The 16604-nt window shown below is 43.1% G+C and overlaps 1 protein-coding gene across 1 annotated transcript; it reads right to left on the reverse strand.

The window, feature by feature from the left end:
- Positions 1 to 976: 976 nt before the first annotated feature.
- On the reverse strand, positions 977 to 16604 carry LOC135233720 (solute carrier family 53 member 1-like). Its single transcript, XM_064297519.1, has 14 exons — positions 16536 to 16604; positions 16007 to 16058; positions 12066 to 12161; positions 10815 to 11032; positions 10533 to 10682; positions 8476 to 8556; positions 6542 to 6623; positions 6015 to 6202; positions 5126 to 5305; positions 4187 to 4406; positions 2422 to 2601; positions 1973 to 2130; positions 1511 to 1647; positions 977 to 1190 (listed from the first exon to the last, which is right to left on the reverse strand). Exons 1-14 carry the CDS (start codon positions 16602 to 16604, stop codon positions 977 to 979), a joined length of 2025 nt encoding a protein of 674 aa, XP_064153589.1.

Here is a 16604-nt window from a genome sequence, read left to right on the forward strand (position 1 = left end):
AGATAAATCAGGGTCCATGCGGATTCCGGCACCTCAGACAGACATACGGCCTTCCTCTGCACCATCCAATGAGACTTCAGTCTTTTTGCACTGGGTTCTGCAATCAAATAGGAAATTAAGAGGATAGTATCAGGAACAACTGGACTTAACAAAACTGAAGAGAACCAGAACTCCTTTTTTCAACCAGATGGGATTCACTTAATTGTTTCCCTGTGTGGTCGGTTTATTTGATAGAGGATGTGACAAAAGCACTTGACTGTTTCCTGTACACGGTTTATAATTGATGAAGTCAATCAAAGCACTAGTCTGTTTGCTGTATGGAGTTTTTTTTTAGCCATTTTTCCCCCATTTGTCTCCCAGATTTTAGTCATTATACCAATTCCCTGTGTGTATCACATTCCTGGTCGATGCGCTATCCTCTGTCGGTCTGGAGAGGGTGTAGACTACCACATGCCTCCTCCGATACATGTGGACTCTCCAGCCGCTTCTTTTCACCTGACAGCGAGGAGATTCACTGGGAGAGCGTAGCACGTGTGGAGGTTCACGCTATCTCCTCCAGATCCCCTCCCTGCTGAACAGGCGCCCCTACCAACCAGTAGGAGTCGCTAATGCAACGATCAGGACTCATACCCTCGCCAGCTTCCCAATTGTGTTCGCGGGTGGGAAGCCGGTGAGGGTATGAGTCCTGACCAACCCGGAGGTACCGCTGCCGGGGATTGAACCGGGGTCTCTGCTGTATGGAGTTTTAAGCTCAGGAAGTATATAAGAAATTACTGCCTTGATTTCTATTATAGGGCCTGTAGAATGTCTGTATTATGAAAGTGATAAAAGAGTATGTCTGCTTCCTGTATGGTGTTAATTATTGAGGAAGAAAAGGATTGAATCACTATTCAGTATACTGCATGTGGTTTATTCAGGAAAGTGATGAAATTCCTAGCCTTCTGCCACACTCAGTAGACATGCTTCTGTCATGGCTTCACCTTGGACACCAGAGCATCAGATTAGGCTTCCTCTTTACTGTACTACATTTCCCATGATCCTTTGCTAGGTCTTCCTGGTCCATGATCCTCTCCAGGAGGGAGTGGCTGTTCAGGGTCAGTTGGGTCAGATGTAGGTCTGGTACCACTCGTAATTGGTTGCAGTTGTTCAGGTGCTCATATTCCAACCGAAAGATGTTCCAAATGAATCTTCTGCATCATCACAAGAGGTAAAAGTGAGCCTTAATTGCTGAGTAAATCTAATGTAGTAATGTTACCTTTTAGTTAGCTTCATGTGGAATTATTTTAGTAATATAAGAAAAAAATGTTTACAGCTGGCTTCTTGTTAATCATGAAAGAATATCAAAGAAAAATTAAAGACCGTTATGACAGTTAGCTTTCCACCAGCCTGGCACCCTGTTCTAAGTTTTTCTGTGTTTGCTATTCACCACTGATTCAAAAAGAATGAATCAAAATGTCCTGGCAGACTGAATTTCTAATTTTTGGTGTGCTGGGACAGGTGTCAGTTTCACCTGAAGACCTCCAGAGGTGCCAGCACGGTGGAGATAGTAGCCACAGAGTCTGAGTTGCCCATCTGGGCCAGGATGATGTTGAGCGCCCAGGTCACCCTCAAGATAACATCCCCCAGCATGGCGCTGTAGTAGAAGCCCTAATGCGCCCCCCAAAAATGTGAAAAAGTGAAAATTCATGTGACAGTTCCTCAGGTGTGTCAAATTCCATTTCTGGAGGGCCACAGTTATATTGGTTTTTGATGTTTTTCAACATGAGCGATTAATAAGTCATTGATTGGCTAGAGTACACACCTTGTTCTCAAGGCCTGCCAATTCAAAGGAAACCACAAATGACTGCAGACAGTGCAGTCCTCCAGGACCAGAATTGGACACCCCTGCAATAACTTAATAGGTCTAGCATTTCCCTGCATTGTGGAGAGGTAGGTAGCGGTGTATTTAGGGGTGCAGACAGGCAAGGGGTACCTGCTTGCGGTACACCATCTCTTCCCGCAGCAGGCCGTACCCCTGAAGAAGACCCCAATCCATCCTCAGGTCCCAGGTGATGGTTACAACTACACTGAGGCATGTGGCCACCGCCCACAGGTACAGGTACATCCTCACACCCGCCAGGTGAGGGCGCTCTGATATGAAGGCAGGTGGGATGTGAGAGGTTAAACAATGACGCCAGGCTTAGAGTATACTAGCCTTCATACTGGAGTTGCCAGTGTGAGGGCAAACTCCCAGTACTTTGCCCAGCCACATCCTATCCTGCCACACATAAACCCCTCCCCTGTCCAAACCACATCCCCCAACCCATCCCCTTCCCTGCTCCTCAATCTAGCCCCTCCCTTCTCTCTGAACACCTCCGTTACCCCACACGCCACCTTGCTCTCCCTGTACACACAGACCCCACAGAGGAGGGGGGGTTCTACCTCTGGTTAAGCTGTAGAGCCCAGCGAAGGTGACCATGAGGAAGACGGTGGAGTATTTGCCAGCGTTGAGGAGATGTGGCATGGCTTCGCCGCTGTCCCAGAATTTGCGTAGGCACTGAGCGAAACGCAGCCACGGGGGGAGGCACTGAATCAGGTACGTCAGTCTGTGCTGCAGGGGCCCTGCACCATCAAACACAGACACACAGACCGAGAGGCTGAAGAGTGAATTACACATGTCAGTTTGTCCTGTGGGAGGAGAGAGAACGAATCTCAGATGTGTGTCTCAGAATCTGCTTCACCCTTTCAGTTGGCTTAAAGATTCCTTCTTTCTCCTCGGCTGTTGTGTGGTGCAAAATGGCTGCTGTGCATCATCCAAACGAGGGCTACAACTTGTATGAGGGGAGTTTTGCTTCTTCACTTAAGCCGCGTTTCCACCAAAATTACCCGGAACTTTCAGTCCCAGGAACTACTTTACCAGGAACTAAAAGGTTCCTTCAGCCAATGGTTGTCTGCGTTTCCACCGGGGTCTAAAATACCGCGAAGATTAAGCAAATTAGCCCACTGACGTTGTCGTCGGTCCATCTGTCATATAATTTCTTCTGTAACCCCATACTACCACCGAAGTAGCCTACATTATTTTCTAATAACCGGGACAGCCCGGAGGGGTTTATTCCACTTATATACAACGGGTTACCAACAATGACTAGCCTATATATGGTTACTTTTGTATTTATTGATTTTCATATATCCTCTCAAACACATTCATTAACAGCAGAAAACATGCACACGTTGTAAACAATCAGCTGTTTTATTACTTTCTCGTCGTCAATTCCATATAGGCTAATCGCAATATGACAAGAATAGAACGAAAACTCGGACTTGCGTGAAAATGTAAATTGGTACAGCCACCGTTTGCTTTCCTTCGAAGTTACTGCTAGCCGAGCAGCGAAGTGTGCCCTCCAGATGCGAACCATGCACCATAAATGAGTCCATAGTCTTCCTGGTCTTTTCGTGGAATTGAAAAATGGCAGTAACATTGAGTAAAATTACGGCAGTCTGAAAAAGCTAAAGGGAAGATTATTAGAATTAACCTGTTATTTTACCCGGATAAAAAGTGCGGAAGGTGATTTCCAGTGTGCTTGTACTGTATCACCAATGTTAATTATGCAGAACTACCGCATACCTCACATAACTGTATCAAACGTTTTGAGTCAATTACAACGGGCTAACAAAGAAAATCCGGAAGAAAATATTCAGCAACCGAATTAATCCGTTTGAATGTTTTGGTAGCCTACGTAATATGCTGTCCCAGCACGAATGCTTAGCATTTTATAAAACGAATACTAAAGCAAGAAAAGAACAGAAGAGCACACGTTATAATTCCAAGACGTTGACAGGCTATAACCAAAAGGAGGCTACTGCGCCGCATAACATACAAGTTTGATTTGAAGTTATTATGAAAATAAATTGGTTTGCCGCTGCATATTTTCAAACATGGCGGGTAATGGCGGAAAATAAATACAACACAAATGCTACGAGTACTCGACCAATCAGAAATGTTCAGCGCTGCAAGCTCCACCCAAAAGGTTCCTGTACTTTCGGAAAGTACTACCCCCCGAGCAGGAACGTTTTGGGGGGTAAAACAAAGCCCCCAGAACTAAATTTAGACCCTAGTTCCTGCGGTGGAAACGCACTGAGTTCCTCAAAAGGTTCCTAGTTCCGGGGTATAGTTCCTGCGGTGGAAACGCGGCTTTAGAGGTTGTTCAAGGCACTATTAAAATACAGACTTTTTTTTTTTTTAAGCTGCCTTTCTCACCAATGGGGGGCGAGCTAAGGGTGGAGGGGTCCCCCCAGTCCACTTCACACGTATAGAAGCAAAGAAGACCCCACAGGTCTAGGAGCAGCGGATTCAGGCTGTTCAGCTGATCGGCCAACCAGGACTCAGCAAACGTGACTGGACGAAATGGGGTGGAGAGTAACCTGCACTGTTGGTGGTGTGTGAGAGAGAGGGGGTGGGGGGCAGGAGGTGAGAGGAAGGGAGGGAAGTTTAATGAGGAAATAGAGAGAGAGGTGAAAAGAAGGGATAAAGGGAGAGGGTGGAGAGGGCAGACAGGAAGCGCAATGAGAGGAAAAGAAGGAGAGGAGGGGAGATAGAGAGGATGAGGGTGGGAGAGGGTGAGACATTTTTAGAATTCACCTGGGTCATTTGTTTCATTGCTGTATATTCAAGCTTTTACTTAAAATCTCAGTATATATCAATCCTCAATTTCAGTTTTTTAATTTTTCACACCCTGTACAATATACGCATTTAACCAGACTCCAACTGGAAGGCAGTTCAATGCACCTCATCTCTGAGTGAATGCATATTTTGCCATACTCTTTTTGTCACAGCCCATCTACTTGAACACCCCTCTGCTCCAGTACAAACCCAAAAGTCTGCTTCTCAAAAAAAATAAAAATAAAAAAAATAACAGGGTAATTTTTTCATTGTAGGTGCTTGGGATCATGATATGAGTTAGAGTTTAGGTTTGAACCAGCAATGGACAAGTCTTTGTAAGATGATCCTGCTATTGACTGTGGAAATCTGGTGTGGGTACCCACACCTTACTAACTACCAGCAAGAGCAAGTGGCTGGGGGTAGAAAGAGGGGTGTGGGGCAGGAGATGTGGAAGATGGGTGTGGGCGGGGCTGTAGCCAGTCTCACCAGCAGTGTGAGGAGCCGGCGGCGGGCGGATCTGTGGAAAGTGGGCGTGGGGTTCAGCAGCAGTAGAACAGGGAGAGAGTAGAATACAAGGGGCTGGAGCTGCAGTGGGACTGGTTGGAGGGAGGCATGCAGACAAGCCAGGAAACTGACCCCCCAACACAGCGCTAAGCATCCTGCGACCTGCACCACAAAAGAAGAACATTACAAATTTACAACTACATTCATCTTCTGAGCGCATGATTTAACTGAATAATCTATATTCGGAAACATTTAAACAGTATTTGCATCTGTTGTATTCAGAATTGGATTTAATTGCATTTAACCAGAAGAATCTAAGTCAGAAGCAATTATGCGTAGCGTACAACCATGCGTCACTAGGGTTGGTGACACCCGGTGCGGTTGACCGTTGGTGTCACCCAAAGTTAGCAACGGGGGGAGGGGGCGTGCTGTTGGACGTTCGGGTTGGGGTTGGAAGTTCGTCGACCGGGGGGGTGAGTGCAGTTGGGGGGGCCTCAAGGAATTGCGTGTTATGCATTCAGAGCGCTTTTCGTCGCATTAATACCGCTAATTAAATCAATCGGCAGTAAACTGCTTCGGAGAAATTCAACTCGTCGCTACACAAAACACTGCACAAAAAAAAATATTGGCAGTCATTTCTGTGTCACCCCCCTCTGATGGTGTCACCCAGTGCGGTCTGCACCCCCCGCACCCCCCTAGTGACACCTCTGCGTACAACTTCTCACTATCTTGCAAAACTATATGAATCAGTCATATAGCGTAGAACCATAAACACTGGTGCCTCAGAACACTTCAATACCACATGCAATATCCTGGCCAATATAATAATTCTTAAACTTTCGTAAAATTCATGTCTATTTCTCACTCTGACCTCAAAAAGATGGTGGTTTGAGAGGTGGTCCCTTGGGTCCAGCTCAAATATGAGGATGTAGTTGACCCCCGCACTCTTCCAGATGTGCATGTTGACCCCCAACAAGAAGATGAATTGGATGAGCAGGAAGCCACCTCTGTAGAGCTGTAAAAAAGGCCTCAGTGCTGTCCACTCAGGTGCCTGTGAAGCTGGAACAGAAGTGTCTTTGGGAAAGTGATGAGGAGATCTAAAGTTAACGATCTAAAGTGTCTATAATCAGTAAATATCAGGCAACAGAATGTGGCACATGTACTCCCATAGGGAATGACTGTTAATTGTGTCCAACAGCCAGGCACTATATTTATTGTGAGGTGACAAAAAATAATAAATTTTAGAAACACATTTTCCAAAGAATCCTTCCAATAAATTAAAAAAAAAACAGTAAACACACCAGTAGTTCAGCCTGTTAATGAGGCCATGCTCAACAATGTGTGTGTTTTTATATATGTGTGTGGGTGTGTGTGTGTATGCATGTGAGGTGCTCTCACCTTGTACAATAATGAGGACCAGGAGAGCTAAAACCAGTCCACAGGTCACCCCCATCCGAAAAGCAGCCCATACTGGGGCAGGCTACGGAGACAGCACAAGCTCAGTGATATAATATGTGTTACGTGACCTGGACGCAGTTAGACGTTGGACATAGTCCAATTATTGTATCTCAAACTGACCAGGAACACTGCTTGACTGGAGGATTTGTTTAATACAGGTCAGTGGCGGTTCTTTAATGCGGGGCGCTGGGGCGCCGCCCCCCCAAAATAATTATAAAATAAAAATTGTTTACTCGTTCAATGTGGCTGGTAGTCTGTCGCGCTGACAGCATTCATTAAAAATTGGTTCCAAAATCAAATTGTATTTGGTTAATTTCTGTGTGATTATAGCCTACTTCCTGGGTGAAAGGCGCTGGCCAAATGAGCGTGTATGTAAGTATTTCAACTATTGGCAAGCAGGTGACCTGAGGCTGCTCTCTAAATGGTTGTTTCAGATTTTCCACGGGGTGCAGCTCTCTGCGCCCCAGACACTCCTGCTTTTATTGGCAGCGAATTGGTATTGTTTTTATGTTTTTTGATCTAATGTGATTGGACAATTCTTGACGCTATCTTTCATGTTCACGCCCGCCATTACTACGGATGCGCGGCTGTCACTCCTGCTCCTTAGCTAGCTGACCGGTACTTTCAGGAGATGGCAACTTCAACTAGAACCGTGGAAAAATTCAGCAGCAGGCAAGTGATCGACGACGAGCATACACCCGGGGCTTCTCCCACTCTTGTTATGACAAACGGAGTTGGCTAGCTGGATGTGGTGTAAGTAATACCTTTTATTGCTTTCCCTGTTTGCTATTTCAAAGTGTCGGCACCAAAGCGTTGTGGACAACGACGGGGGTACAAGACCTATAACATCTTTCTGAAAAATGCAAACGGCACGAAAGTAGCCGCAGCCACCTAGACAATAGTATGAGACTAAATTTTTTTGGCAGGCTTAGCATTGCTGAACAGCTAGGTGAAGGCTACAGGATTGGCATTAGAAGGCACAACGAAGAGATGACAAAATCGACACATCCTGTCCAGAATAATAGACTGTGTGAAATTTTGTGGAGCCTTTGAGTTGGCTTTGCGTGGCCACGATGAGAGTGAGAGCTCCGATAATCCCGGGATATTCCGTGGGTTGGTGAGTTTTGTTGAACTTTAAACTTCAGAATTCACATATTCACATTTTGTCCAGCAGATGGCAGCAGAAGGCTCTATAAATGACATTGGAGTTAGCTAATATTTTCCTACTCTTTTTATGACATAGAATTTAACAGTGGCAGTAAAAATGACTTTAGTAGTTCCATATTTAGAAATTGAGCTGTTGCCTGTTGGTAGCTTTATGTGATGTAGGTGAAATGGGAATTTTTTCATCTCTACATATTATTTTATATTATTAAGGAGGGCAAAATATGTTCAAGTAGTGCTACTAGCCAGTGTTTAGGCAACATTACAGTGTGTTGTGTTGTTTCTAGATTTATTTATTTATTTATTTATTTATTTATTTATTTATTTATTTATTTAATGTATTTAATTTTATTTGCTGAGCTATGAAGTGCTGCTTCAGTTTGTTTGTCCCCCCCAAAACTGCGCCCCCCCAAAAAATTTTATCACCAGCCGCCACTGATACAGGTGATTTAAATGTACAAATGTCTTTTACTCCTGGTGCAACTAGTATATATAAAGTAGGAATAAATACAGTTGTGGAATTATTATTTTTTTAAGTCTAGGCACGTGTGAAGATTAAATTTCACTATTTTTAATTTAAACTACTCTGACTGTGAAATAGAGCAAGCTTAAGCTGAACTGAATAAATAGAGCCTGGTTCAGGCATTAGGTTGCAGGGAAGGGACCTCAGTAATGGTTGGTTTTTAACTCCAGCAAACGGGAACGCTCACCTGAATTCCCACTGCAGGTGGCACCTGCAGCCTCTGCATGGCTTCCAGTTTGTCCCCTCCAGTCAGATGACACATGAGAGACTGTTAAATGAGACATCAGATCTCAACATATTAAAAATTGGTATATAAATTGCCATCCATAGATATTTGGACAGTAACACAATTTTTGTTGCTTTGGCTCTGTACTCCAGCAAGTGCACACTTTCAGCTTTAATTTGAGGTTATTTACATCCATATTGGAAATAGAAATAGCAAGCCCTTTTTATATATAGTTCCCCATTTTAGGGAACCTAAATTAATTGGACAAATTAACAGTCATGAACAAAGTTGTTAAATTTAGCACCTGGCTGTAAATCCTTTGCATTAGATGACTGTCTAAAGTCTGTGACTCATAGACGCTGGGTATATTCCCTGGTGATGTTCTGCTCGGCCTGTACTGCAGTCATCTTCAGTTTCTGCTTGTTTCAGGGGATTCAGCAAGCAAAATGCATGTTCAATTGGATTCAGGACAAGAGATTTACTTGGCCAATGAAGAACATTCTACTTTGTGGCCCTGAAAAACTCTTTGGCATCATTTTCCTACTGCACGGTGAAGTGCTGCCCAATGAATTTTGAGGCATTTTGTTGAAGTAGAAAAGATGCTTCTGTACACTTCAAAATGTATCCTGCTGCTGTCAAAAGATTCACATCGTCAATAAAGCCATGTAAGCCAGTTCCAGTGGCAGCCATAAATGCCCAAGCTATAACACTACCTCCACTAAGCATACCACCTAATTATGTTTCACAGAATTAGGTGGTATGCTTTGGATCATGAGCAGGTCCTTTCTTGCTCCATGCTTTCCTCTTTCCATCACTTTTGGTAGAGGGTAATACTAGTTTCTCCACAGTTTTTTAATTCACTTTTTTTCTCTAGCAAACTTACCTGCGGGTTCTTAACAATGGTTTTAATCTTGCAGTGACCCCTCTGAGGTTATGCTGGTGTACAAAGATGAAGGAATCAGTCTCACAGATATTCAGCTTTTTTTTTTTTTTTTACAAACAAACTGCAAACAAGACAGATGTTTTGACTACTGTGCCTTCATCAGAGCCACTAACTCTGATGAAGGCACATGTGCCAAACATCTGCCTTGTTTGCAGTCCGTTTGTAATAAGGCTGAATATCTGTGAGCACCAGACTGGTTCCTTCATTTTGCTTACCATCTTGTTTCTGAGAAGCACCAGATCAGCATGTTAATTGGTAGATGTGTGGTAATCTCTTTCCTGTTTATGCTGGTGTATTCTTCTCTTTATTTTAGTCTTGATACATCTGTGCCTACATACTGGAGAGTGTTCTTGATCGATTTGACATTTAAAAGGGAGCTTGTTTTTCACAACTGGAAGTATTCATCGGTCATCCACTATAATGGTCTTCCATGGTCCACCTGGTTGGTTTCCACTGCTGAGCTCACCAGTGCATTCTTACTTCTTTACAGTGTACCAAACATTTGATTTTGATGCACCCAATGTTTTAGCTATGTCTCCAATTAATTTATTCTGATTGTTTAGCCTCATGATAGCCAGCTTTGACACTTTGGTCCTCATGTTGAGAGACAACAGCAACAGACTCCAAATGCAAATTCCAAGCCTAGAATGAACTCCAGACATTTTGTTAGCTTTCTTGTGCATGAACTAATGATGCAATGACATACATCTGGCAAGAAACAGCCATGTAGCTAATTGTCCAATTATTGTTCATTCCCTAAAATTGGGGAACTATGTGTAAAAATGGCTGTAATTCCTACATTAATCACTCAATATGGATGTAAATACTATGAGACTGAAGCTGACAGTCAACGCTGATATTCATTGTTTTATTTCAAATGTAATGTCCTGGAGTAGAGAGCCAAAACAACAAAAATTGTGCCACCCTCCAAATATTTTTAAACCACATTGTATATGACTGTGTGTATGTGTAAGAGAGAGAGAGATGAGTGTGGACGTATGTGCATGCATGCATGCATGCATGTGTGTGTGTGTGCACGCGCATGCATGTGCTTGTGTGTTGTACATGCCCAGACCTCCAGCTCAGAGATCAGCTGACTGGTTTTTATGTCACTGTAAAAAGGAGAGACATCCAGCTTCTCGTTCCTCCATTTCAAACCCCGAGTAGAAGCGAAGCTGGCATCATGTTTCTTCACGATCTTACAGAAAGCTGTATAGTTCAGCTCCTGATGCAGCCATGAGACACAGGACACAGTGTTCACTTCATACATACAGGTCATACTCCCCCGAGTCTCTAGAATCTAGAATAAGATTGTAAAGACCACACAACAGTGTGGTTTAAAATAAGCTCCACCCACCCTGTAGTTTTGCAGCAGAACCAGACTGAGGTGCACATATCTGATGGCCCGTCTGAGTTCCTGCTCTGCCTGTCTTTTCCTGGCCAGTCTGTATGCCTGCAGCAGCCCCCCTGGCCTCCATGGTGAGCCGCACCCGGCCCTACCTCCTCGGCTCTCTGGCACCACCTGCACCACATCCCTCACTAAGCACAGTCGCTTGCAAGCCTCCGTCTGCTTCTCTGTGGAACAAACACCACAGAGGGGGAAAATTCACTACACAAACACGGCAGAGGGGGAAGACTCACTACACAAACACCACAGAGGGGGAAGACTCACTACACAAACACCACAGAGGGGGAAGACTCACTACACAACCACCACAGAGGGGGAAGCATTCATTACGCAAGCACCACAGAGGGGGAAGACTCACTACGCAAACACCACAGAGGGGGAAGACTCACTACGCAAACACCACAGAGGGGGAAGACTCACCACACAAACACCACAGAGGGGGAAGACTCACTATACAAGCACCACAGAGGGGGAAGTATTCACTACACAATCACCACAGAAGTAGGAAGCCTCACTACACAAACAATACACAACAAGAAACTACAACTGTAAAACCCATCAACAAACATTACCTCTGTCCCTAACTGCCCCCCCCACCCCTCCCCACCTGTATCATCAAAGACCTCAGTCTGTAAGTAAATCACCACTACCATTCTCTGTGATTCCACCTGGACCTGTACTGCAAACCAGTGCTTGAAGTGGAAAAAATACTCATATGAGTAAAATGTAGAACTGCAGCGATCCAGTCTGGAGCTTCCCATTTTTGAGCCAAGCTAATGTGCTGAAAAGACAGATTCTGTTGTTGAAAAAAGTGACAAAAAAGCAGTAACGCTGGAGTAGAAAAGAGGGAACCGGCATGGTGGCAGTGTGCAAGACTCCGGAACCTACTTGAGGAACTACGCAAGGTAACAAGGTACCATCTGCGTAATTAAGTTTATTTGTATGACATGTCAATTAGGTGGGCTCATTTGAATTAATCGTTATGGTGGAGAATACAATGACTGTTGTGGCAATGAGAGAAACAGACTGTCACAGGGTAAAAACACTGCATATGTACAGCTTATGATAAGCATTGGAATGCTAGATAAAGTGCTGGTACTTGTATGTACAAAACGTAGAAATCCTGATACGCCATACAGGTTCGTTCCAGCCCACTTCTAGCATTTCAGAAAAATTTCTCACTCTTCTCTTTTCACATACCTGAGTAGAAGAGGTTGACTTTAACCAGTTCTCTATCACAGGCCTGGAAGAAGCCATCCTGTGCAGCCCAGCGATATCTGTGGGCGGACTCCACATCTGTGGGCAAGAGGGCAGGGTCTTACATATGGGCACGAGCCCCATTTTACAGTTGGCTCTGGGCCCCAGCCCCTGTAGCTGGTGTATTCTTATGAAACCACCTGGACAAGCTCCTACATTAACATCCCTAACACAATCTCTATTAATCGACTTCAGTTAGGAAAGAGTAAGTACTGTATGAAACAAAATGTACTCCAAATTCTCATGTGCCAAGGTAAAACAAAGAATTATTATGCTAGAGTTATTGTTAATCTTATTTTTTGTGCATACCTGTCTGCCTGTATTGCTTACCACCATTTTCTGTCCAGCCATTAAACTGTAAGACTCCAAATCACTTATAGGAGCGAAATCATAATAGAGTGAGGAGAGAGAAAGTTGTCTGCAAACCAATTAGCTGTTAGAGATCTCTCCACAGAGTGGAACATTCTTTTCTATTAACAACCTAGAACAATTCTCCCTCTGACAAACAAGCCCAGGGATCATTCATTAAATATTGAGAATGTGAGTGCCATATCTCTCAGCTCTGTGAGCACAGGCCTGCTCTCTGCTTACATCAGAAAAGGGAGTGTCTCCAGCACCACTATACTATGTACCACCATTCCCTGAATTTCCAATGCATCCATACCCTATACCCCACATGCTTTGTATCCTGCTCCCCATACCTTCCATATCCTATGTCCCCCATAACTTTGTTCTTGCATACCATTTACCCATTCCCTGTTTTTCACATGACATGCAGCCCCATGCCTTGTACTCTATACCCTGTAGGCCCATATCCTGTACCTCCCATACCATTTATCTCACATAACCTGTAGCTCCATACCATGTACTTTCATGTACACACCATGCTCAGTACCCTAAACCCTGTATATACGTACGCTACCATGTATACCTCATACCATGTGTCTTGCATTCCTATAATGTACCCTCTATACTGTGTACTACCATTCTCTCTACTCAGCATATTATCTAGCCTGCACACTATATCCTGTACACCCCATGCCTTGTTCCCCCTCAGCCCTAGAGCCCTGTATTACCCAGAGGTCCAGCCCAGGGTGATGGCAGAAAAACGAACTCAGCCCCAACAGGAACACGACTCACAGACAGCGTCTCTGACTCCTGCACATGAGTTCTGTGTACCTCTACCAACGGACTGCTTTTCTTGTGAATCTTATAAATATGTATTGATTATTCACATACATGAGCACAATCACATTTCATTGTAAACTGCGTGTAAAAACATTTTTAAGAACATTCAGCATTCAATTTTTTTTTTACATTAGGTTACATTTATTTAGAAGACACTTTTATCCAAATCGATGTACAAAAGTGCATATCAAGGTGATTGGAACAATATTCTTTTCTTTCCTGTATTAATTCATGGCTGTTTCCTTATGCAAATCACATGAACAGGACTGTGCATAAGATTTACAAACAGCCAGCCATTCATCATTTCATACACATGGGATATGCACAAAAACAATGGTCTGCACATGTCATGAATCTCATTTTTTTTTCATAGGTACATTTTAAAGAACAAAAGTAAGAATAATTTTTAAGGTTTTGTGAATGTCCAATGTCTTTTGTAAAAATAGAATTGCAATTGAATTAGAAAAGTTTTTTTGCCAAACATGGAGAGTCTTTTATCAAACATTGGATTTATTTTTCCAAAAACTGCCTGGCAGTATTTAATGCGGAGGTATGAATGAACAACATGTATAATGAGGCAAATCACCGGACTCTGTCTCTGTTTCTGTCCTGAGGGAACAATGACAAATAGAGCTGCACATACACCATAAGCATGTCTTATGTCTTATACCAGGAATAGACAGCAGGGGCCGAACATTGGGGTACAGTCTGCCTGGTGTATGCGTGTCGTCGGCTGTGGTTGGCCCTTGCAGAAAGCAAGGGCCAACCCTCTGGACACAGTGTCCTGATTCAACAAATAAATCGGGTCCCCATTGGACAGCACTTCAGGGCAATCAGCATGCAGTGTAGTTTTTACGTGGGTAAAATGGTATGGGGCAGAAGTGGAAGACAATGAGAAAAGGCTGGTGTAGCAATCTTCGTTTAATCCACATGGAACGCCTGTGATTTCTCTGCTTCTTTTTATTCTACATTACATACAAGACTGCACTTGATAACCAGTGCTAACTGCAGATTATGTTCAGAACTGGACTTGGAGCCAGTCATCATCTTCACTGTTCTTTCACTGTCTATTCTCTTGTTGTGTATACGCCAGACAACTATTCAATCTTCATTGTGGTTTTGTTTATTTCCTATCCAGAGAGATTCCGGTCTCTGCCCTAAAATGATGACTTGCGCTTACCCCCTCCCCCGCCCCCCAATTGTTGTTGGCAAAATATCAGGCATCTGTCGGCTGGGTGTATTTAAACTTCTTTTCATGTCTTGAACGAATATGGACAATAGATTGAAGATGGAACTTACATCTTACCTGTAAACAATTCCTCATGTCAAGAACTATGATATCTTGAACTATTCGCCATGTCTTACATGATGACTCACCTGTGCAATTATTCCCCATGTCTTAAACTATGACTCATGTCTAAAATGATTTCCAGATTTTACTATGGCTCACATCTTAATTATTGCTCATTTTCTAAACCACGGGTGTCCAACTCAAGTCCTGGAGGGCCATATTATCTGTGGGATTCCTTTCAATTGGCAGCTAGTTAAGGTTTTGAGAACAAGTCAATTGGATTCTTTAGCCAATTAGGAACAATAAAGCATATAAATCACTGCTTCTGAAACACACTGAAAACCAGTAGACAATGTGGCCCTCTGGACTGGAATCTTGTTCAGCTATGCCTCCCATCTTGAACTATTATTCTTTTCTTAAATGAGGATCTTTGCCTTAAATTATATATTTCTTTTGTATGCTTAATTTAATACAATATTTACAGTAAAGGATGCTCTAATTCAACCATTTTAATTCATGCTGCATTATTTCCTATGGTTAGAGGTTGTCAGGTATTATATGTAGCTGCTTATTTCATAGGAAAGTTTGGAATCACAAAAAGAGTAAAATAAATAATTAATTTGGTGATGATTTCTGAGGATTAGCAGACGGGGGTTTGTTTTTGTGCACCAGTAGGAGTCCCAGCATATTTCACCTCTTCTCTCTACACAAACTCCTTTCAACCCATAATGTATTCAATTATTCATCTCCCCTATTCTGACTTTATTTAAACCAGACTCCCCATCCCAGGCAGATAATATTTCATATCAGCAGCTGCAGTGTTGTGTTACAAAAGGACTAATAGTGTATCACAGGGCATTTGAATGGCCGTTTCTTCACCACTCCTTCACCATGCCCATCCCCCTTTGTGTCCATCCCTCAGGGGGTTATAACTCCCTGCTTCATGAAAATCCTCACCGAGGTCACAGAGGCTTACACAATAGGTCTTCTGTGTTCTGGTGTCCCCACTGCACCCTGAGGATGACTGCAATGTTTAAGGTCCCTGTTCTCCATTTTAAAGAAATGAAGGCACAGCTTCTGAAACATCGGATTGCACTGAAGGCACAAAGACTTTCTATGGTTACAAGATACAAGTATATCCATCATATTCAGGCATTCCAGCTCCAGCATCTTAAACAGCAACCAGAACTTAAATCCTCAAGTGAAATATTGGGTGGCATTTATTATTCTCGAAAAGGAAGAGAGACTGTGTGATGTGCGTTTAAATTGTGATTAAATTCATTGGAATACTGTGTGTGCGTGCATGCGTGCTTGCGTGTGTGCGTGTGTGTGCATGCGTGTGTGTCTGACAGTGGATGGTTGTTTTCTGGTTTCCTTGAGATTCTTCATCATGTCTGTCTCTCACCTTCATTCCAATGTGCTCCTTTCTCTCCAGCAGACAGCATGGTCTTCAGTACCTGTAGGAACAGAGACTGTACTCAGATCAGTTGTACAGCACATTGGGACTGTGACCTAGGGGGCGGAGACTGAAAAGGAAATACAAATACATCTATTTCTGTCAAGCTTGGAAGAAAAGCAAAATATCAATTTCAGCTTTATAATTCAAGTAAATTAACAGATAAAATAAATTGTTCTCACATTACAGCCTGTTTAGCCACTACATTGCTATTTAAGCCTTTATAATTTTCAGTGTAACTGAAACCTTTATGATCTAAGCATTTAATAGCTGATCATACAGATAAAATTAACTGAAGATAAAATGAACTGACCCCTAAATTTTCTCAATTTGTGAATGTTTATTTTCATCACTGAGACCAAAACCCCTTCATTTTGTACCTGCAGTCAAATTAATTCCTCTTGTATTTAGAAAAGCATTATTGCAAAATGAAACTTAAAGGCCTCTGAAATCTAGACAAATGCAATGATCAGCTCACCCCATAACGGACATACTGCTTCTCCCATTCCGGGGTCCTGTGGGTCACCAGGTAGTGTGAAAACTTCAT

The sequence above is a fragment of the Anguilla rostrata genome, chromosome 10 (genome assembly GCF_018555375.3).
Source record: "Anguilla rostrata isolate EN2019 chromosome 10, ASM1855537v3, whole genome shotgun sequence".
In the NCBI taxonomy this organism is placed as follows: domain Eukaryota; kingdom Metazoa; phylum Chordata; class Actinopteri; order Anguilliformes; family Anguillidae; genus Anguilla; species Anguilla rostrata.